This window comes from Schistocerca piceifrons, chromosome 2 (assembly GCF_021461385.2).
Source record: "Schistocerca piceifrons isolate TAMUIC-IGC-003096 chromosome 2, iqSchPice1.1, whole genome shotgun sequence".
Taxonomy (NCBI): Eukaryota; Metazoa; Arthropoda; class Insecta; order Orthoptera; family Acrididae; genus Schistocerca; species Schistocerca piceifrons.
In genome coordinates this window covers 990,455,553-990,479,421 of record NC_060139.1, presented here as the reverse complement: position 1 = coordinate 990,479,421, position 23,869 = coordinate 990,455,553, and the positions used below count along the sequence as shown (strand labels likewise).

The window sequence follows — 23,869 nt, the reverse complement described above, 5'->3', positions numbered from 1 at the left end:
GCCTCACCTGGGCTCGTCAACACCGACATTGGACTGTTGATGACGGGAAACATGTTGCCTGGTTCGACGAGTCTCGTTTCAAATTTCTTCGAGTGGCTGGACGAGTACAGGTATGGAGACATCATGCAGAATCCATGGACACTGCGTGTCAGCAGCGAACTGTTCAAGATGGTGAAGGCACTGTAATAGTGTGGGGTGTGTGCAGTTGGAGTGATATGGGACCCGTGGTATGTCTAAATAAGACTCTGAGAGGTGACACCTATGTAAACATCCAGTCTGATCACCTGCATCCATTCATGTCCGTTGTGCATTATGCCGGATTTTTGAAATTCCAGCAGGACAATGCGACACCCTACATATCCAGAATTGCTATAGAGTGGCTCCAGGAGTACTCGTCTGGGTTTAAACACTTCCGCTTGTCACCGAACTCCCCAGCCAAGAACATTATTGAACATATCTAGAATGCCTTGAAACAAGGTGTTCAGAAGAGATCTTCACCCTTTGGTACTCTTACGGATTTATGGAGAGCGCTGCAGGGTTCATCGTGTCAGTTCTCTGCAGCACTGCTTGAGGCATTAGTGGAGCCCATACCACGTCGTGTTGCTGCACTTCTGCATGCTCGCGGGGGCCCTACACGATATAAGGCAGCTGCACCAGTTTCTTTTGTTCTTCGGTGTGACTTTTCACAATATATATAAATGACCTCGTAGGTAGTGTCGGAGATTCCATGCGGCTTTTCGCGGATGATGCTGTAGTATACAGAGAAGTTGCAGCATTAGAAAATTGTAGCGAAATGCAGGAAGATCTGCAGCGGATAGGCACTTGGTGCAGGGAGTGGCAACTGACCCTTAACATAGACAAATGTAATGTATTGCGAATACATAGAAAGAAGGACCCTTTATTGTATGATTATATGATAGCGGAACAAATACTGGTAGCAGTTACTTCTGTAAAATATCTGGGAGTATGCGTGCGGAACGATTTGAAGTGTAATGATCATATAAAATTAATTGTTGGTAAGGCGGGTGCCAGGTTGAGATTCATTGGGAGAGTCCTTAGAAAATGTAGTCCATCAACAAAGGAGGTGGCTTACAAAACACTCGTTCGTCCTATACTTGAGTATTGGTCTTCAGTGTGGGATCCGTACCAGGTCGGGTTGACGGAGGAGATAGAGAATATCCAAAGAAGAGCGGCGCGTTTCGCCACAGGGTTTTTTGGTAACCGTTATAGCGTTACGGAGATGTTTAGCAAACTCAAGTGGCAGACTCTGCAAGAGAGGCGCTCTGCATCGCGGTGTAGCTTGCTCGCCAGGTTTCGAGAGGGTGCGTTTCTGGATGAGGTATCGAATATATTGCTTCCCCCTACTTATACCTCTCGAGGAGATCACGAATGTAAAATCAGAGAGATCCGAGCGCGCACAGAGGCTTTCCGACAGTCGTTCGTCCCGCGAACCATACGCGACTGGAACAGAAAAGGGAGGTAATGACAGTGGCACGTAAAGTGCCCTCCGCCACACACCGTTGGGTGGCTTGCGGAGTATAAATGTAGACGTAGATGTAGAACGAGTTGTCATTCTACATTTTGTTTTATCCACAAGGGAGGAAGCTAAACACTATTATGCCGTCACGTTTTGCCCCTTTCTGCACCACTACACGATTATAGTAGTCAATAATGAAGGCTGTTTTAATTCAAACTGTTACAGTTAAAACTGCTACTATGATTTTCAAGTTTGATTGGTACTTGACAAAAATAACGAAAGAGAATAATTTTATTGTTAGACTGTTGTTAGCATGACCAAGCTCTTAAAAAAGATATTGTACTCCAAATAGTATCCTCGCAATATGTTGCTAATCACTCAATATTTTGTGTGTGAGTGTGAAACTGTCCCTGTCTGGTAATGATCGGAAACACTCTTAGTAAGTTAATTATGATTTGGTTTCACAACCAGAACCAGCAATCCCCCACACAGCAAATGTTGATAAACGTAAGGATTTAAAAAGTTATATATTACTAGCTTCAAATAGACTCACTTTGCTTGGTCCTTATTTTCATTTGTTTTCTGATAAAATTTCGGATCACTCTAGAACACTCAAGTACACTCCTGGAAATTGAAATAAGAACACCGTGAATTCATTGTCCCAGGAAGGGGAAACTTTATTGACACATTCCTGGGGTCAGATACATCACATGATCACACTGACAGAACCACAGGCACATAGACACAGGCAACAGAGCATGCACAATGTCGGCACTAGTACAGTGTATATCCACCTTTCGCAGCAATGCAGGCTGCTATTCTCCCATGGAGACGATCGTAGAGATGCTGGATGTAGTCCTGTGGAACGGCTTGCCATGCCATTTCCACCTGGCGCCTCAGTTGGACCAGCGTTCGTGCTGGACGTGCAGACCGCGTGAGACGACGCTTCATCCAGTCCCAAACATGCTCAATGGGGGACAGATCCGGAGATCTTGCTGGCCAGGGTAGTTGACTTACACCTTCTAGAGCACGTTGGGTGGCACGGGATACATGCGGACGTGCATTGTCCTGTTGGAACAGCAAGTTCACTTGCCGGTCTAGGAATGGTAGAACGATGGGATCGATGACGGTTTGGATGTACCGTGCACTATTCAGTGTCCCCTCGACGATCACCAGTGGTGTACGGCCAGTGTAGGAGATCGCTCCCCACACCATGATGCCGGGTGTTGGCCCTGTGTGCCTCGGTCGTATGCAGTCCTGATTGTGGCGCTCACCTGCACGGCGCCAAACACGCATACGACCATCATTGGCACCAAGGCAGAAGCGACTCTCATCGCTGAGACGACACGTCTCCATTCGTCCCTCCATTCACGCCTGTCGCGACACCACTGGAGGCGGGCTGCACGATGTTGGGGCGTGAGCGGAAGACGGCCTAACGGTGTGCGGGACCGTAGCCCAGCTTCATGGAGACGGTTGCGAATGGTCCTCGCCGATACCCCAGAAATTTGGAACAATAGGTTTTAATCTTTCATTCCATCTTCTCTATTATTAGTATTGATAATGTTTGATCTGCTGCATGCAAAACTGAATGAACAGAATATCTGACCACCCACAGAAAACTATCCAAAATTTTAGAGGAACTTTCATTTATTTATACTTCTGTTCATGCACTTATTTTCAGAGATGTTACAACAACTAAACTGTATTTTTGTTTTAAGTGAACAATTTTCATGTTATTTTCTGAGGCATATTCAGCGGTCTACAATGTTACTAAACACATTTTGTTTCTGTATATGGTTACTATGTCATAGCAGCAGTTCGAGGATAACTTAGTACATTATTTGTATTGAAAGGATTAAGACTGAGAACTTTTTATGTCTGTATTGGCTGCATGCCAAGTACTTCGATATTCAGTATACTAGTTTTTGTGGTTACTATATTGCCTGTAAGTACTTTTACACGTAGATTTCATGAGTATCCACTACTGTATGGCTGAGAATGTCACAACGATCTGTCATATCTACAACATACTTCGCTGTTAGTATGGATTGTGCACTTGCATGTAAGTTACTGGTATTGTTAATCTGTGGACACAGTTGCAAAAATCTTTCAAAGATATAGAACACTGAATTCTATGTAGTGGATACTTCTTGAATCAGTCTGATGTCTGATTCTTTCCTTAGTCCATCACTTGCTACTACAATTTTCGTTTTGAGATATTGTCAGAAAAAGATTTGTTTCACGACGAAATAACTGTTGACAGTTGTACCAAGAAGTCTCTTTTTTTGTCGAATGTCGATATCTTTTCTTTGTACTTAATATCGTCGGTATGATGTTTAAATGTTTCAGTATCGATATTGAAACATCGACGTTTCTATTCCCAAATGCGATAATTTGTTTATTACGATATCATCACATACCTGTACTGTCAACCAATCTTTCCACAAAAAATTCTTTTTATACATATTGATCTTAGTAATTTCAAATACAGTTTCAGTCAACGAACAAATAAAAACTTTTATTTTTTTTTGCTTTTGCCTTCGTATCTCTGCGGTCAAAAATAAACTTGAAGAGCATGGCAGGAATTGTCTCAAATCGAAATTTTTTGTTACACATATGTAAACTGCCTAGAATGTTCCTGTGAATCTTTTGAACGTTAAAACCACCCATTTGGGAAGTCACGTAGTGTGCAAGACACCAGAAGATGCACATACCTGACCCCGATGGTGCAGCTTACAGACGCTGAAGTCCCAGGTCTTGGTTGTCAAGTCCCAAACGCCGCACCGACGGCGCACACCAACTACTCGAGGCCTGAGGAAGATGTCCACGTGGTTGATGGATAGCGAAGAGTTGAAAGCTGCCACCTACAAGTACAGCATGCCACTCCATGAACACCTAACTCAAGAGACAAAGTAAACGTGAATTGCATTGATTATCCCGGAGGAGCTGCTTAGACAACGGCTGCTATATTGTTTGCCAAATAACGAAGCAGTTATGTTACAAGAACCAGAATGTCTCTTCAGAAATTAGAGTTCCATACAAAAACGAATATAATGAGGAACAAAAATAAGGAAAACTAAGAGCGGCTGTTACAAATATAGGCCGCCATTACTTCAATGAGCTGTGGGACATTCCAGTTAACTGCCGCACTCTTTCAGCAGCTACAACGAAACGGGCTTGCGGTTGTGGCAGCTCAGGTCTCGTGAACTGGCATCTTATGTTATCCCCCAGAAATGGTCTATTAGCCTTAAATCTAAAATTAGCAGTGTACTCAGACATAAATACACCAAGAAGAAAAATTGCACCACGACGGAATTATCCGAATGGGACGGAAACTGGTAGATGCGATGCTTATGTATAGAGAAACAAATGATTACAGTTTCAGAAAACTTGGATGATTTATTCAAGAGAAAGTGATTCACAAATTGAGTTAAGTTAGTAATGAGTTGTTGCACCTCTGGCTCTTATGCAAGCAGTTATTCGGCCTAGCATTCATCGACTAGCTCGACGTATATATTCGTGAGGGATACCGGTCGGAATTCTGTCCAATTGGCGCGTTAGGTTGTCAGAATCCCAAGCTGGACGCAAGGTCCTGCTCATAATGCTCCAACGTTCTCAGTTGGGGAGAGATCGGACGACCTTGCGTATTGGAAAGCAAACAGAAAAGCAGCAGAAACTCTCGCCGTGTACGGGCGGATATTATCTTCCTGGAATCGAATCCCAGGGTGGCTTGCCATGAAGAGCACCAAAGTGGGTCATGGAATGTCGTCGATGTAACGCTGTGCTGTAAGGGTGTCGCACATGACAACCAAAGATGTCCTCCAATGAAAAGAAATGCTACCTCAGGCATCACCCCTCGCTGTTGGGCCATTTGGGCGACAGTGACGTAGGTATCCCACCGCCGTCCGGTGAGTCTCCAGACACGTCTCCGGTGGTCAACGGGGCTCAATTCGAAGACGTGTCTGAAGACGCCTCTGACAGTGCTGGGATATCAGCCTCACCGTCGCCCGCTGTACAACCCGACAACCAGGAGTGAAGAAGCTCTGTGGTGCCATTTCTTTTCATAGCAGAACCGCGCCACCCACACAGCACAGCGGAACGTCGAGATATTCTATGCTCCGTTCTGTTGCCTTTCATGCCAAACCATCCTGGACTTACATTTCAGCAAGATAATGCCCGTCCACTCACGGCGAGAGTTTCTGCTGCTTATCTTAGTGCTTGCGAAACCCTGTCTTGTCCAGCAAGGTCGCCGAATCTCTCCCCAACCAGTTCGGGATTTTGATAATATAAAGCGCCAATTGGAAAGAATCTGGTACGACATCCCTCAGGACGACATCCAAGAACTATGTCAATCAGGTCCAAGGCGAATGACTGCTTTCGTAAGGGCCAAAGGTGGACAAATGCGTTATTGACTTGCTCAATTTGTGAAGCTCTTTCTCTTGAATAGAACACCCAATTTTTCTGAAACTTTAATCGTTTGTTCGTCAGTACACGTTCATCACATCTACCGATTTTCGTCCCATTCCGATAATTCCTTCGTGGTGTGTCTTTCTTTTTGTCTTAAAGTGTATCATAGTGTGGAAAGAGAAACAAAAGTAGTCACGCCGTAGTGAGAGTCAGCGAAAACACAAACATTTTTACTTTAAAATACGCAGCCGCAGTCTTCTAAATTTGTCGGTGGAGTTTGTATTAACACTAGACAGTGGCCAGCCGGCAACAAAAGTCAACTGTAGGCTAATTTTAATTGTTTACCGGTGAAGTTACTATATCTAAAGAGGTTAACTTATCAGACGCATTGCAAATTAGATCTAAGGCGCTGGAGTCATGGACTGTGCGGCTGGTCCCGGCGGAGGTTCGAGTCCTCCCTCGGGCATGGGTGTGTGTCTTTGTCCTTAGGATAATTTAGGTTAAGTAGTGTGGAAGCTTAGGGACTGATGACCTTAGCAGTTAAGTCCCATAAGATTTCACACACATACTACTACTACTACTACTGCAAATTACATATAGAGAGCGACCAGAAGCTGAATCAATAAATAAATAAAAAAACCAGCAAAACACATTTCTGGTCGTCGAAATTGCAACGCCATGACCGATAGCAAGAAGCGAAATTTTCAGATTCGTAGACAGTGGTAGAAAGAAGACAATTAAATCTGTAAGTGATCTGGGATCACACAAATTGCGAAATTTAGTACAAGGATCTGCCACCTGTCGCATCAACGTCAGCTGTTAGCCACTTTGCATCGCCTCGAACTAGGCTAGGATGGCAGATACGGGTATGTCATTGCATGCTGCTTCAACTGCAGGTCATCCTCATTGTGGCTGGAGAGTGGTGGCGTTCCAGGCTCTCGGCAGCCCATGACCAGAAGTTTCCAGTGGTTGCGTGATCTAGAGAACGTGCTGGCCAGCCCAACGGACGAACTCCTCTGTACCCACGTAGCTCAAACATCTTTGGCAACATGACGTTTGGCCGCGTCTTGTTGAAAGTAACGTCACGGGGACCACGGCCGCCGGCCTTAACGAGACATATATGTAACACTCGCTGTCCAGATAATCGGCTATTGGAATCGATGGTTTCCGGAAGGTAGTACTGTTGGTCCATAGGTGATGAGGGTCTGTACCCAGTGGCATCCCACACCATCACGCCACAAACATGGTTGTATGACAATAAGATATACAAACTTGCAAGGTTCATTATCCTTGGTATCTCTACACACGGAGGTGGCAGTCGTGACGCTAAAGCCGAGCAGGGACAGACCTGAAAAGACAGACGTGGTGCCTCCCGTGTGCCTAGTGTTGTCACTGGGTGTGTCACTGTCAGCGCGCATTTCTCTGCAGCCGTGTCAAGGAAACTGACAGCGCCGCTGCTCGATGCCGCACTGCCACAGGAACGATATAGCTGTCCTCTCGGCCCCTAGTCGCGTGGGGCCGTTGCGATCTTCCGACCCCAACCGATGCGCGTTTTAATGTAAGGGAATGATAACTGTAAGTCTGGATAGATCGCGATATTATCCCTGTCGAAAACGTTTCTCCACCTCATGCGAGCTGTAACACGATCGTCTCACCGTTAAGCAACATCAGAATGCGATTTCTGAATGGGAAACCAGCTGTGCAGTCTTTCCTTGTATACGCAGCATAGATGGCGTTACTCCTACCTACGTTATGTAGTTCGCTGAAACGTGAATCATTTGCATATACAAACAAATATTGTACTTCATGTCAGTTTGTAGCATACCTCTTCCATCGTTTTGCAATTTTGATGGACAGCAGTATAGTATGAGAAAATGAATTCAGAAGATAATAAACAACACATCGACAGAGAAGAGTTCGTCGTTAAATGGACAGGAGATGCTAAGGGCATAATGAATAATTTTCTGTTAACTGAATTTGAATTATGACTTGGAGCTTATGCTCACTGAAAAGATAGAACTAGGAACTAAAATTAGATTATCGAATTAAAGTATTTATTTTCTGTTAAGATAAAATTTTGCACAAATGCACTATTGCTATCGTAAACCAACATACATCGAGTTTAAACTGAATTTGGTTCTAATGATAACATCTTAAGCTTGTTATTACTTTAAGAAGTTCAAACTGCACGTAATCCACAGCACTAGTTCGCTTCAGTGTTCTTACACAGACATGCTAGCGAGCACAACGTAGCTTCTCCCTAGTCCATTGTCGAACGTAGCATTACTTTCACGCACGTTACTACACCTGAATCAACCTCGCCTTTTTGTGGAACATCAGTTTTGATAGCACTGGATATTTTGTGAGGTGAATACTCGAATACCAAACGCGTTCTCCGTGCAACAAAAATAAACTTTAATTTATCGTAAGTATCGTGTACGTTTGGTTTAATGGTTCTAAGAGAACACAAACTGAAAATACCAGATTTCTGTATTTACATGTAACGTTATAGATGACGCCTACCAGTGTTGCGGAACTACGCCAGGGGAGAGTCATCTGATGGGGAGGAATCTCTTCTGAATCAGCAGTCTTCTGACTGGTTTGATGTAGCCCGTCGCGAATTCCTCTCCTGTTACTTCAATTTCCTCTCGGAGTACCACTTGCAATCTACGTCCTCAATTGTTTGCAGGATGTACTCCAATCACTGTCTACAGTACTTACCCTCTACAGCTCCCTCTAGTACCATGGAAGATATTCCCTGATATCTTACCACTTGTCCTATCATTTTGTCCCTTCTTCCTGTCCATGTTTTCCCTGCGTTCCTTTCCTCGTCGATTCTGCTGAGATCCTCCTCATTCCTTACCTTATCACTGCACCTAGTTTTCAACATCCTACAGCAGCACCACATCTCAAATGCTTCGAGTCTCTTCTTTATCGGTTTTCCCATACTTCATGTTTTACTACCATACAATGCTGTGCTCCAAACGTACATTCTCAGAAATCTCTTCCTTACAATAAGGCCTTTGTTTGATATCAGTACACTTCTCTTGGCCAGGAAGGTCCTTCCTTGCCACTGCTAGTGCGCTTGTTATGTCCTCCTTGCTGCGTCCGTCGTTGTTTATTTTGCTGCCTAGGTGGCAGAATTTCTTAACTTCATCTACTTCGTGATCCCCAATTCTGATGTTAAGTTTCTCGCTGTTCTCATTTCTGCTACTTCTCATTACATTCGCCTCTGTTCAGTTTTCTCTATCCAAATTCTGTACTCATTAGAGTAGTCTTTCAATTCACCCGATCCTATAATTCTTCTTCCATTTCACTGAGAATAACAATGTCATCAGCAAATCTTATCATCGATATCCTTTCACTGTGAATTTTATTAGCACCCTTGAATCTTACTTTTGTTCCCGTCATTAGTTATCCGACGTACAGACTCAACATTAGAGGCGAAATACTGCATCCATGTCTTACACACTTTTTATCCAAACGCTTTTTCTTGATCTTCGTGCCTTACTGTTCCCCCTTGGTTTTTGTACACATTGTGTATTACCAATCTTTCCCTATAGCTTACACCTATCTTTCTCCGAATTGCGAACATCTTGCACTGCTTTACATAATCGAACGTTTTTTTCAGCTCAGCGAATCGAGGAAAGTGTCTTGATTTTTCTTCAGTCCTGCTTCTATTATCAAGCGCTACGCCAGAATTGCCTCTCTGGTGGCTTTACTTGCCCTAAAGCCAAATTAATGGTCAGTTTTCTTTTCTATTCTTTGTATATTATTCTCGTCAGAAACTTGGATGTATGAGCTGTTAAGCTGGTTGTCCGATAATTCTCGCATTTGTCGGGCCTTTCTGTCTTCGGTTTTATGTGGATGATGTTTCTCCGAAAGCCTATTGGTATATTGCCAGTTTCATCCAATGCAAGAACTCGGCACTCTTGTAGATCTCTTTCACTTGAGAGCACACCTCCGCCGATACTACGGTCTCTGACTGCGAACACGCAGAAAGGGGGAGAAACTGCGAAAGAGTTGCATGTGGCTTGTTTCATATATCATTTTTCTCAACACAGAAACAAATTTTCAGTGTTGTTTAATGATTTATGCCGCGCTGAAGACACACTAAAATGTTTATAATACAGAAATTATCAGCATACGTACAGACGCAGAGAGTTTCGCAGGTTTTTGATAAGCAGGTTGGCACGTAATTATGACTCATTTAGTTTCACAATCGAAAAATGCCTTTCACGCACATACAGTACGAACGTTAATAACCGACAAAAGGCAGGGACGGATTTCTGACTGGAAATGCAAGGAGAAAGATCATGTGAACAGGTGTCCGGAAATGTATCGTTGCAGAGGTAGATGGCGCTGACGAATGTAAGCTCCTCTGACCAAGTGCCGTGTGTTTCTTGTGTGTTGCAGGCTGTGGGATTGACACAGCGTCCTGTAAACAGCAGAATGGTCACGTATTCATGTCGGGAACAAGGCGAGATGTCTACGCCCAAGCAGATGGAAACGGTCGAGAGGTCGCACGGTATACCAATTCCAGTACCCTAACAGACACCAACCACAACACACTACATTTCAAGCCCTTTTTGGGAAATTTGTGTAACCATAGGCCCTTTCAGACCGACGAACGTGTAGGGAGGCGGCAGATTGTGTGTACACCACATGTGGAGGATCAGTTCCCACCGGATATTGAGACGAACCCTAGTACAAGCTCCAGGCAAGTGGCCCGCCAAATTGTATAGGTCAAAGTACGATCATGTGTATTCTGCATGGCAATCGCTATTATCAATATCACCTGCAACGCGAGCAAGAATTACTAGCAACGCATTTCCCTCTACAGGAAGGATTTTGTCGATGGTTTTTGCACCAGATCATCACAATTATGGGGTTTTTGTCGTCAGCCCCATTTACCGACGAAGCAACCTTTAGCAGAACTGGCATCATCAATCTGCAAAATCGTCACGTGTGAGATAAGGACAATCCTAGTTTTATCAGCATCGGTTCGGCACCAGTGTGTGGGCAGAGGTTCTTGGTGATCACATACTTATTATTCCACAATGTCTCGACGGAGGAACATACCTCGACTTCCTGCAGAATGTCTGGGTTACTTGATAATGTGCCTTTGGCAGTACGGCAGGTTATCGGTTTCTGGGTGACGGAGCACCACCCTACTGCCGCATTACAGTTCACCGACACCTCCGCATCTTCCCCAGATGCCCTGCAGCGTGGCCTGCTAGATGACCTCTAGGGGGCCTCTGAAAAACATTGTGTATGCTAAACCAGTTCCTGGTGTGCAGACCCTTCAACATCGTCATTGCACGCTCACTGTCTACTTTTACACGTGTTCACAGGATCTTTTACCTTCATTTCCAGTCAGGAGTCCATCCCTGAAGTTTGTCAGTTTTGTTAACGTTCATCCTACATGTTGATCAAAACTCTGATATCACGTTTGTAACCTCACTATGGAGTCGTGGAAACTCTTCCTGGCGGCCGCTGTGGGAGAGCGGTTCTAGGCGCTTCAGCCCGGAACCGGGCTGCTGCTACGGCCGCAGGTTCGAATCCTGCCTCAGGCATGGATGTGTGTGATGTCCTTAGGTTGGTTAGGTTTAAGTAGTTCTAAGTCTAGGGGACTGATGACCTCAGATGTTAATTCCCATAGTGCTTAGAGCCATTTGAACCATCTAAACCAGCACACCGAAGTGGACAGAGAAGACGATCTTGCTGAGTCAGATAATCAGAGCTTTCTGCCAAAGGAGAAACAGAAGACCAGCGTTATGATTCAAAACGAGCTTCACGGCGCTAAGTAGCTCCAAACGAAAAGAATAGCAATAATAATAATAATTTGTTTACCGCTTAGTAAATTGGTTTGGCATAACTTGAAAAATATTGCAATAACGAAAAACAAACAAAAAAAACATTTTTAAAAGAATTTGTCAGAAGGTTTGAGACATTCGAGTGTCATGAAATTGATTTAAGACCTATGATAAAGGGGAACTTTCACAACTATGACATCATAATTATACAATATAAAATCGAAGTGTGCACACACCATACATTCATTGTTGTACTTACTACTACGTTGTGAACATATCTTCATAGACTATGGCTATGTGAACTTTTAAATTGGAGAATCCTGGGAATTGGGAGAATATCTATAGGCTATGGTTGTGTGAACATGGAAATGAGGTAATGCTGTAAAGGTGGGGGGGAGTCTGTAGAACGTGGTTATGTCAACATTTAAATGGATGGAATGCCATAAATGGGGAAAATGTATATAGATTAAGGCTATGTAAACATGTAAATGGGGGGAAGGAATGTTGTAAGGTGGGAGAATGTCTATAGACTACAGCTGTGTGAACATGTAAATGGGGTAATGCTGTAAATGGGAAGATTGTCTGTAGATTATGGGCATGTAAACATGTAAATAGGGAGTGTATTCTAACTGGAGCAATGTTTGTAGACTACAGCTAACTGAATATATAAATAGGCGAATACTGTAAATGGGGAGAATCTCTATTGACTATCACTATGTAGACATGTAAATGCAGGGAATGCTGTAAATAGGGGGAATGTCTGTAAGCCATGATTATGTGAATATATAAGCATGGAGGGGTGGAGTGCTGTAAATGGGAGGAGTAATGGGGCAATGTACATACTGGGGCATTTTGTTAGTGTGTGTTGTATACATTCAGGGGCAATTTGATTGATTTGTGAGATCCTCCTCTCCCCTTAACAAATTGTTCTAAGGGTTGATTTCTAACCCCCTGCAGATAATCTGTCCTTCTTAGAAACCTCTCCCCCATCCCCCTCGCCCTTCTCTTCTCTGGAAACCTCCAACACTCCCCATTCCCCCCTTGCCAATACAAGTACACTTTCAGGTCTTCGTTATTCGAATAGCCCCCTCCCACTCTATCAGTCTGATTGGCTAATTAAATCGATAAATTAATTAACCCTCTCTGACTCTGGGAAATTCCCCTGCCCTCCCGCACCTCGAATTCGGCAGGTCTCTGCTGGAGAGGATGGCTTCACAACAGGAAATTTAACTGTATAGCAAAGGATATACTGTCTGATTATAAAATGCAATTTTTAAATAGATCACTTTTGTATTCAAATCACACAATAAATACCATCAATATAACTCACCATACATAATTTCACTGTTGAAAATATTTCTCACTGACCGCAGGGCATTGTGCACCCACTGCCCATCCACTTTGCCAGGCTGGCCACTTTGCATACTCCTGCACCCACTGCCCATCCACTTTGCCAGGCTGGCCACTTTGCATACTCCTGTACCAGCAGGCTGCACTTCTGCTGCTCAGGACCTGCGACCACTGTTGGCACTAATCACCTGAATAAAAGCTTCAGATGGCAGCAACCCTTTGATGTTTGATAACTGAGAAATTGCTGTCAAAACACAGGCTTTCTCTCTCTCTCTCTCTCTCTCTCTCTCTCTCTCTCTCTCTCTCTCTCTCGCCCTCCCCCCCCCCTCCCCTCTGCCTCAATTGGCAACATCCTGTTGCATGCCACTGCTACGACCATATTTGCCATCAACTGTGGCAGGACTGAGCTGTAAACAAAGCAGCATTTACCTGGGAAACCTCCAAGCCTTCTTCCCCTGTGGAATACTAGTGCACACAAAAACCCCTTCCAAGACAAATGCTTGACTGGGAATCGATTTAGAAATACTGCTACAGTCAATAAATTGATGGACTAATTAATGTGCAGTCGTGACGCAGGCGATGTAAGGTGGGTGCAGTAGTTCATTGGTTCCATTGCAGTCAGCCTGTGGAAGAAGAAGAAGAACCATGAAGCGTCGCCAGCAGCAGCTGAGATCTTCATCTCCCTCTCCATTGCAGAAGAAGCATAAAATTATGTACTCATTACAGATCATTAGTACTGTTACTGCATGTAGCGGTTCCTCCTCCTCTTCTTTGTCAAGTTCCATTTCTTTGTTCAACTCTGTATCATTGTCTGTGGATGCTTATTGTTTCTTCTCCTTCTTCTTCTTCTTCTTTGTTCAATGACCTCTGTTGTGCCTGGACCAGATGCAGCTACCATCAGCTTGTTGAGACCTGCAGCAAACTGTGTCATATCAAGACCAGCAACAGTGGTAGCAGCACCATAGGATTCTGTACCATGCCTGACCATCATGCTGGAGCAGGACAACGAGCTTCCATTATCCATCCTCCTCAGTGATTTGTGTAATGATGACACCCAGCAAGTCCCCAGCTTTCAGAAGAACAGTGCTGGAGGCCCTACACCATGCAGTGTGGGTCAGTAGTGTTCCCCACCATATGCACCATTCCTCAACATTCCTGTGTTACTGCAAGTTTCACTTCAACTTATAATTTGACAGCTAGTGGTTCAAAGCGCTTAAATATTGCTATAGAACCATGAACTGACAGTGACTGGTGTGTTGTGTTAGAGACTGAAAATGCATTGGGAAGTATTAAAGTGCAGTTTACAGAGTTTCAATGGATGAAATCCATTGTGCAGAACACTACATCAAGCAGCAGATGACTTCCAAGTATTCTCCATTTCTGGATATTTACTGTGCCTGTATGTCACTACCTATAACATCAATGTATGATTGTGTGAGACTTATAGTGGTATCTGGAAGTCGATCCATTTATTTGCAATACTCCACATTTACAAATGTGTTCGACTTACGGACGGTGCTATCCTTCTGCTGGAAATACTGAACCATGGGCTGCCGTGCATTCAAACTATGTATAATGTCATCTTGAACTATCTCCATACATAAAGTGTACATGCAAAAGATTTTGAACAATGTATCAGTGTGGGGTCAAACGCAGAAGCTAAAGGAGCAGCCATCAGTTTGAGAGAAATATATGCTGAATTAACTGCATCAAAGAAGTAGTTATTTTGGAAATACTGTAAAAAATAAATCGGTTGTTTCTGTTGTTGCAATGCAGCCTATGTATCATTGCTGAAATGTAAATACAATGTGTATAATGGGAAATCTTTGTTGTTTTTCTTATTCAACTAGTCATTATATAATGTAAGGTGTAGCCATTGTAGCTCAGTTGGTCAGACGATTGTGCCATAGTGGCTACATATATTATTATTATCACAAGTGCTCATTTTTCTACAAAAGCACAGTGCACACCTAAACCTGACATAGTCAGTAGTATGGTTGGGTGGTGAAGCATCAGCAGTTTGTTGTAAATGACTGTTTCTGTGGTGGTGCAGAAGAAGAATAGAAGAAGAAGAGGAAGAAGAATGGGGTACTCCTACTTGATAACATAAGAGTGACAGTTGTAGATCCATCGAGCTGTTCCAGGACAAGTGTCATTACTAACAAACCCAGATGAAGTTTGCTTTGAGCATGTATGTGTATTTCAAAAACGCTGTTTCAGTCGAAGCACCAGCTAGTGCAAAAGATACTGCAGGGTGCTGATGGTGTAACATACATGACATTCAGTCAAAGCAGTTACATCCCCCACCAGAAATATGAAGCCAGACACAGTGTTCACATTTGATGATGTTGCTGAGGAAAACCGAGATAAAATTCTACATCATCTCTGTTTTGGTCTTGACGTATTTTATTTGAGTCAGGCATTTTCCAGAACCCTAAAACAGTTGGTGAGTGATAATGCAAATCTCATTATATCTTTCAGGCACATATAGGAACCGACATGTCATTCAATGATTTTATTAATATATGTGCAGATTGCTGCAATCACACACAGTATGTTTTTCTTGGTATTGATAAATCAAGAAAACTGAACGACTGTAGGTATAGATGGAACTTCCAGGTGTTTCCGTGTATATAGCTATGAAAAAATTATGAGTATGTCAATATGCATCATACCATGAACAAGCTCGCGTGTATGCCAGACACTCAGCCCGAGAGGGTAGGTGTGCATTGACACAGAATGTGTTTGCACGTATGTAGATGGAAAATTTCAGTCTCTAATCTAATGTTAAGGAGATAGAGATGTATACCCAGACTCTTCTGAGACAGATCAACGAATTAGATGTGAGGGCTAAGAAACTAGAGATGTACATCCAAGTCATTCTGTAAAGATTGATGGAATTGAAAAATAAGTACGTGACTTAACTAAAAAGGTTGAGTGATATATATATAAGGTGCAGCCTGCAAAGCAGTCAGCTTAGTATATAGCAAGATGTCAACTAAGCATAAGGTCATCGGTGCATGAATGGCTGTTTGAGAGAAGTTACACTTGCTCCGGTTAGGACATTTGGACAAAGAGTAGACACTGCGAGAAATGTTTTAACCAGTTACTAAATATCTCGATGAACTCTTCAGCGAAATTACACAACAATGACGATAATGCTATTACCGGTTTCATTAACCATCGCAGTGATGCTAGGAACATGCAGAGTCAATGATGAAAAACCATGCATATTGGATTCAAATGGCTCTGAGCACTATGGGAGATAACTTCTAAGGTCATCAGTCCCCTAGAACTTAGAACTACTTAAACCTAACTAACCTAAGGACATCACACACATCCATGCCCGAGGCAGGATTCGAAACTGCGACCATAGCAGTCTCGCGGTTCCAGACTGTAGCGCCTAGAACCGCTTGGCCACACCGGCCGGCTGCATATTGGGCACACAATCTACAACTTTAAATGAGAAAACAGTACAGATTGGGACAGGGAATTTCAAAGAACACCAGGTCTACTGAACATTTTCCTAAAACCCTCAAAAACCGCAAAATTTTCACCGAAAGATATGGAGGTGTATGATGAAATACACTATGTGATCAAAAGTATCCGGACACCCCCAAAACACATACGTTTTCCATATTAGGTGCATTGTGCTGCCACCTACTACCAGGTATTCCATATCAGCGACCTCAGTAGTCATTAGACATCGTGAGAGCTCAGAATAGGGCGCTCTGTGGAACTCACAGACTTCGAACATGGTCAGGTGTCATATGTCTCTATGCGAGATTTCCACACTCCTAAACACCCCTTGGTCCACTGTTTACGATGTGATAGTGAAGTGGAAACGTGAAGGGACATGTACAGCACAAACGCATACTGGCCGAACTCGTCTGTTGACTGATAGAGTCCGCCGACAGTTGAAGAGGATCGTAATGTGTAATAGGCAGACACCTATCCAGACTATTACACAGGAATTCCAAACTGCATCAGAATCCACTGCAAGTACTAAGATGGTCAGGTGGGAGATAAGAAAACTTCAATTTCATGGTTGAGCAGCTGCTCATAAGAAACACATCACGACAACAAATGCCAAACGACGCCTCGTTTGGTGTAAGGGGCGTAAACATTGGACGACTGAACAGTGGAAAAACGTAGTATGGATTGACGAATTACGGTACACAATGTGGCGATCCGATAGCAAAGTGTGGCTATGGCGAATGCCCAATGAACGTCATCTGACACAATGTGCAGTGCCAACAGTAAAACTCGGAGGCAGTGGTGGTATAGTGTGGTCGTGTTTTAATGGAGGGGGCTTGCACCCCTTGTTATTTTGCGTGGCACTATCACAGCACAGTCCTACATTGATGTTTTAAGCACCTTCTTGATTCCCACTGTAGAACAGCAATTCAGGGATGGTGACTACGTCTTTCAACATGATCGAGCACCTGTTCATAACGCACGGTCTGTGGCAGAGTGGTTACACGACAATAAGATCCCTGTAATGGACTGGCCTGCACAGAGTCCTGATCTGAATCCTACAGAACACTTTTGGTATGTTTTGGAACGAGGATTTCGTGCCAGGCCTCGCTGACCTACATCGATACCTCTCCTCAGTGCAGCACTCTGTGAAGAATGGGCTGCCATTCCCCAAGAAACCTTCCAGCACCTGATTGAACGTATCCTGGGAGAGTGGAAGCTGTGATCAAGGCTAAGGGTGGGCCAAAACCATACTGAATTCCAGCATCACTGATGGAGGGCGCCACGAACTTGTAAGTCGTTTTCAGCCAGGTGTCCGGATACTTTTGATCACAAAGTGTACTGCAATTGGCCAGTGTACCCAGAAAGGAGAAAAGGCAGTGCGAAATACCAAGACGTTATAAAATCATTATTAATGGATGGTTGGTATAAGAGTTGTGATGGTATTGATGTACAGCATAAAAAATTCAGCAATCAGCCCCCTCACTATATATACTATGATAACCCCAATATATGGACTACGATTTCTCATGGCATCAGCTGCTGCAGTGAATAAGGTTTCCCAGTAATTTTAGAGATTAGAGAGAGAAGTATAACAGAATGAGTTTAGAGACAGTAGTTCGAGAATTGCACTAACCAGCATGCAAAACATACCCTTGTAGGCATGTTATGATTAAAGGTTTGAATGACTTATGGTAGGGTGATCTCGTGGATAAGAAAGAATATTCACATGAGAAAAATGGATTCAAAAACGCTTTAATGGCTATTGATAATATTCCAAATTTGCCAGGGTGTTATCCATTACAAGAAAAATGGAGGGAGTGAGTGTTTGTTGCAGACAGCCTGGACAACCTCCAAACCGATCACAGGGAGAGTTTTACAATACGTATTTCAAGACCATGATGCAGTGGTATAGAATACAACTCAACATTCAACCATCTGAAGGCGAATATCATGGAACGTCTGAACAGAACAATAAAAGGTCAAATTTAGATGTGTTTTAACCTTTGCAGCTCATACAAATGGACAGATATCCTCCCAGAAACAATAGCACAGTATAATCTAACCAAACGTAGCATAATGAGACCAATCGATGTTTGTGTTAATGGACTCATGGATATGGTGTACTATGGTATCATAATGCCGGACCCATGTAACCAGAAATTTAATATGGGTGATTTGGTACTTATCTCAAAACACAAAACAGCATTTGAGACATCATTCCTCACAAACTGGTCAGTTGAGATAATCACAGTTTACAAAGTGCAGAGAACAAAGAGATCCCAGAATTTAAATCTTAAAGGATGGTAATGGCACTGAAATTTCAGGGTGCTTTTACACCACCGAAATGCAGAAGAGCTCAGAACCAAATGTGTTTCTCATAGACCGTGTCATAAGATGTCGAGGGAATACAGCCTTAAGTCAATGGCTAGGTTTTCCCGCGATACAAAACAGCTAGATTGACGCTGATGATTTGCTATGTAATGGGATGCACAGAACACAACCAACACAATAGCATAACATGCGTAATAGAAGACGCATTTTAGGAGGCGGTGGTATTCTCGACAAATTACCTGTCAAATTGCATATTCAGGGGTATGATTACTGTAGACCTGATACATAGCTTCAAAAACGTTTGGGTGGTGGTGAAAAGGGGATTAACCTGCTTGACAAGGCGTGTTTGGAACATGATATTGCATAGGCAGATCATAAAGATCTCCTAGGACGTCACACTGCAGATAGAATTTTAGCAGATAAAGCCAAGGCAATGTGTGCAAGAAAGAATATTGGTATAGGACAGGGCATTGCAGCATTTGTAGTTGATAAAACCATGCATGGTAAAATTAAGTTGGGCTTATTGGTGATGAATTTCAAGTAAGTTATGAAAGCTGCTCGTCATGCACTGAAGAAGAAGAAGAAGAAGAAGACAATGATTAAGAAGAAGAAAGGATATTTAAAACACTGTATGCTGACAGTGAAGTACGCAGGTAAAGGCGCCCTGAAGCATAAAGGACCCATTAAAGCACCCATGGTTCTGCTGATACCCAAGACATCAGGTGGAATTGCCCCCCTCCTCATTCCTGCCCTCGCAGGTCTCTCAGCAACGGGTTCACTGGCTGGTGGTGCTGCGGCTATTAGCAGAACAGTGAAGAACGCACAGAACTCCCAGGAACAGCTAGAGGAAGCAAGAAGATATAATTGCATGATGGAAGCAGCAGTCATCAGAAAGGAGAGTACTTGAAACAGTACAAGAATGGACTAGGTCTCTTCATAAATAATAAAAAGCCCGTTACCTGTCCTGCCAGATAGACCGCTAACAAATATAGATCTTCTCAGGTCTCTCAGGAAAAAAGTCAGCATTCCAAGATTCCGTGATCTGTTCATGCGGAATAGATTACTGAAGACTGTGGAAATCCAGAGAATGGGGAATTGTGAATTTAGACGATGCTGGGGAACCAGAAACCCACTGGGTGTCGTGTGTTAAGAAAAATACAAATAAGGTCTATTGGTTCAACTAATTTGGAGACTTGCAGCCGTCAGAAGAGCTACAATGATACTTCATCGACAGAAGAAGTAGTTTTAACAGTGAAATAATGTGTGGTGAGTTATGTCGATGGTATTTCTTGTGCAATCAGAATTTTTTTTTTAAAAAAGCGATTGAAAATGTTCAAATGTGTGTGAAATCTTATGGGACTCAACTGTTAAGGTCATCAGTCCCTAAGCTTACACACTATTTAACGTAAATTATCCTAAGGACAAACACACACGCTCATGCCCAAGGGAGGACTCGAACCTCCATCAGGACCAGCTGTACAGTCCATGACTGCAGCACCTTAGACCGCTCAGCCAATCCCACATGGCGAAAGCGATTGATTTTAATTACTTCTTTTCGATGTATTTTAAAAGACCTGCATCTTTGCAAACAGCAGAGAATGATGGGCAAGACAGAGATCGAGTCCCTGAAAACTGAATTTTATAAATAAATAGTATATCGTTTGCTACACAATTGAATTTCCTGTCATGAGACACCTCCTCTCCAGCACACACCCGCCAGTTTCCAGGTGGGGAGGGGGAGGGCTAGGGGTTTTCCCAGGGGGAGGGGTTAATTTATCGATTTAATTAATCAGTCAATCAAATTCATAGAACAAGAAGGTACTAATCGAATAATTCAGCCCTCACAGTGTACTTGGATTGGTGGATGGGCAGGGTGAATATTGGAGGTTTGTAGAGAGGTGGGGGAGGAGGATGGGGAGGGGGAAGGGAGGGTTTTTTTTCAGAAGGATGGACTATCCCCAAGGGGCCATAAATCAACCCTCAGGACGTCATAAGCTATTTAGCAGAACAGTAGGTTAAGGGAGGGGAGGAGGTCTTAAATCGATCAAGTTTGCTCCTGAATGTGCGTAACATGCACTAAAAAAATACACTAGAACATACATTGTCCCACTACTGGCGACGATGCTCTTTCTTTCAGTAGTTTTCGCTACAGCTACGGAAAGGCAGCCTTTGACTTTACTTCTTAATTGGCGATCTCCCCATTTTGTCTTGCTAAACGCCTGTGAATTGCCAGTTCTCCCTGTGGACTCTTGTGTCAGTTTCTTGTTGATAGCAGGTGCAATCAGAGGGTGACAGGGTGCCTCGCATTTTCCTGGCAGGAATATTCTCTCAGGGAGATAAGGTCTCGATGCAGCCTTGTGGTTAGATAAAAAATATCCTGTGTTAATCATAGCTGGCAATTTTCTGGAATCACTTGCAATATTTGAACTGTTCCTCGGTACTATTTCCTGAAAATTACAAACCTGGAAATATAAATACTTTCAATAAAATGTATACTTCTGGCAGGAGGGGTTGTCATGACCCCCTTGACGAAGCTCTTGAATCCACACCTGTTCTGAGAGGCCATCACGAAACGTGATGTCACACTCGAACAGGAGCCATGAAACCCTGCTTGAATATAAATGTTTACTGTAGTAATAAGCATGTGTAGGACTAGCATCAGAAGCAGCTTACCTGTACACTGATGACGTCACTGTTGAGGTGGAATTCCTGCTGGCTGAAGGCGTTACCCGCGATGTCGCGGGGGAATATGGTGATGGCGACGCCGGCGGCGGAGGCTCCGGGCCCAAGGTCCAGCAGCACCCCGGCCGAGGAGGGCAGCGCCAGCACCCCCTCCACCGTCCAGCCCTGTGCGGCACGCACGCGCAAAATTACTTTAGGACTAACAGCGAGGACGGAAGTAGGAGGGGGAAAGTCCAGCGGACCCGGGCCACCTTTCTGCCTATACCACACAATCTGCAGCTGCACCAAATCCCCAAAGTTACTTACTGCTCTCAGTGGGCTTAAGTTGCAGCCACCTTGCTGTCCTTTGTGATCGTTGCACCCTGTGACTTTCTGTGCGTTCGTTTTTACCGTTGTTTCCATTATTCGTTGGTACTGTTATTCGTTGTTTCTGTTAGTCGTTGTATGGTAATGAACGATTTGAGAGGGAAGTTCGTTGAAAGTTGTAAGTGGAAAAGTTCTCTTGGCAAGGGGCTCGCAATACAAGAGCAGTCAAGAGAAATGGTTTGCGCGTTACATGCCTACTCTGAAAATGAAAAACTTAATGGCGGTCCGAGGCTCTCCGTTACCAAAGTGGTCGACAGAATTGCTGCTTCTCTGAATATAAACAGAAACTTTGTTGCGAAGATTGGGAAGGAAATGTTCGACAAAGAACAAGAAAGCTCAAGAGCCATCGAAACTTATCGCCTATGGGTAGAAATGTGTGTATAAGCGGATTACCAATAGCTATTCGTCTGCACAGGATCCGATTCGTCCTAATGTTTACGATTATTATCGTAGGAAGAAACATCCAACGATCAGGAAGTTACTGATCATACTTTTTCAAGGCAGGCGCACTTCCTTGTCCACAGTTTTATGCACTGAAGGGCCAAAGAAAATGGTACACCTGTCCAATATCGTGAAGTGCCCCCGCAAGCACGCAGGAGTGCCGCAAGGTGGCGTGACATGAAGTTGACTAATATCTGAAATAGTGGTGGAGGGAACTGATACCTTGAATCCTGCAGGGCTGTCCATAAATCCGTAAGAGTACGAGGGGGTGGAGATCTCTTTTGAAGAGCACGTTGCAAGGCATCCCAGATATGATCAACAATGCTCATGTCTGGGGACTTTGGTGACCAGCGGAACTGCTCAGAAGATTGTTCTTGGAGCCGCTCTGTAGCAACCCTGGACGTGTTGAATGTCGTACTGTGCTGCTGGAATTGGCAAAGTCCGTCGGAATGCACAATGGACATGTATAGATGCAGGTGATCAGACAGGATGCTTACGTATGTGTCATTTGTCAGAATCGTATGTAGACGCACCAGGAGCCTCATATCATTTTACCTGCACACGCCCCACACCATTGTAAAGCCTCCACCAACTTGAACGGTCCCCTGCTGACATGCAGGGTCTATGGATTCATGAGGTTGTCTCCATATCCGTACACGTCCATCCGCTCTATACAATTTGAAGCGAGACTCGTCCGACCAGGCAACTTGTTTCCAGTCGTCAAGTGCAATGTCAGTGTTGACGGGCCTAGGAGAGGCGTGAGGTTTGTGTCGTGCAGTCATCAAAGGTACACGAGTGGATCTTCGGCTCTGAAAGCCCATATCGATGATGTTTCGTTGAATGGTTCGCACGCTGACGCTTGTTGGTAGCCCAGCATTGAAATTAGCAGCAATTTGTGGAAGGGCTGCACTTCTGCCACGTTGAACGATTGTGTTCACTCCTCGTTGGTCCCGTTCTTACAGGATCTTTTTCCGGCCGCAGCGATGTCGGAAATTTGATGTTTTACCGCATTCCTGATACTCACGGTTCTCACGTGAAACGTTCGTACGGGAAAATCCGCACTTCATCGCTACCTCGGAGATTCTGAGTCCCATCGCTGGTGCGCTGACTATAACAGCGGGTCAGATTCAGTTAGATCTGGATAACCTGTCATTTTATCAGCAGTAACCGATCTAACAACTGCGCCAGACACTTTTTGTCGTATACAGGCGTTGCCGCCGGCAGCACTGTATTTTGCCTATTTACATATCTCTGTATTTGATTACTCATGCCTATACCAGTTTCAGTTTGTCTATGGACAGTACTGTGATATATGCTGCTGATGGAGATATTGGATATAGCTGCTTGGAAACGAAGATTTTTAAGGAACATTGCATAAATATTGACGAAGTGGTGTGACTTGACAAAACGCGGGTCAGTTCTCGTCCCGTTGTCAAGCAAGGCTGGAGAGACTACACGGTTAAAGGAACAACGGCGATGCCTTCTGGCAAGTGGGACAGACTTATTCTCCATGCACGCA

At 43.8% G+C, this 23,869-nt stretch overlaps 1 protein-coding gene across 1 annotated transcript in view; it reads right to left on the bottom strand.

Moving 5' to 3' along the window:
• LOC124776043 overlaps nt 1-23,869 on the bottom strand; it is a 247,507-nt gene that overhangs the window by 117,764 nt on the left and 105,874 nt on the right. The window contains exons 9-10 of the mRNA XM_047250883.1: nt 21,535-21,708; nt 4,192-4,341 (exon numbers count right to left, since the gene is read on the bottom strand). Of these exons, the coding sequence (XP_047106839.1) occupies nt 4,192-4,341; nt 21,535-21,708 (324 nt within the window). The remainder of the gene's footprint in view (nt 1-4,191; nt 4,342-21,534; nt 21,709-23,869) is intronic.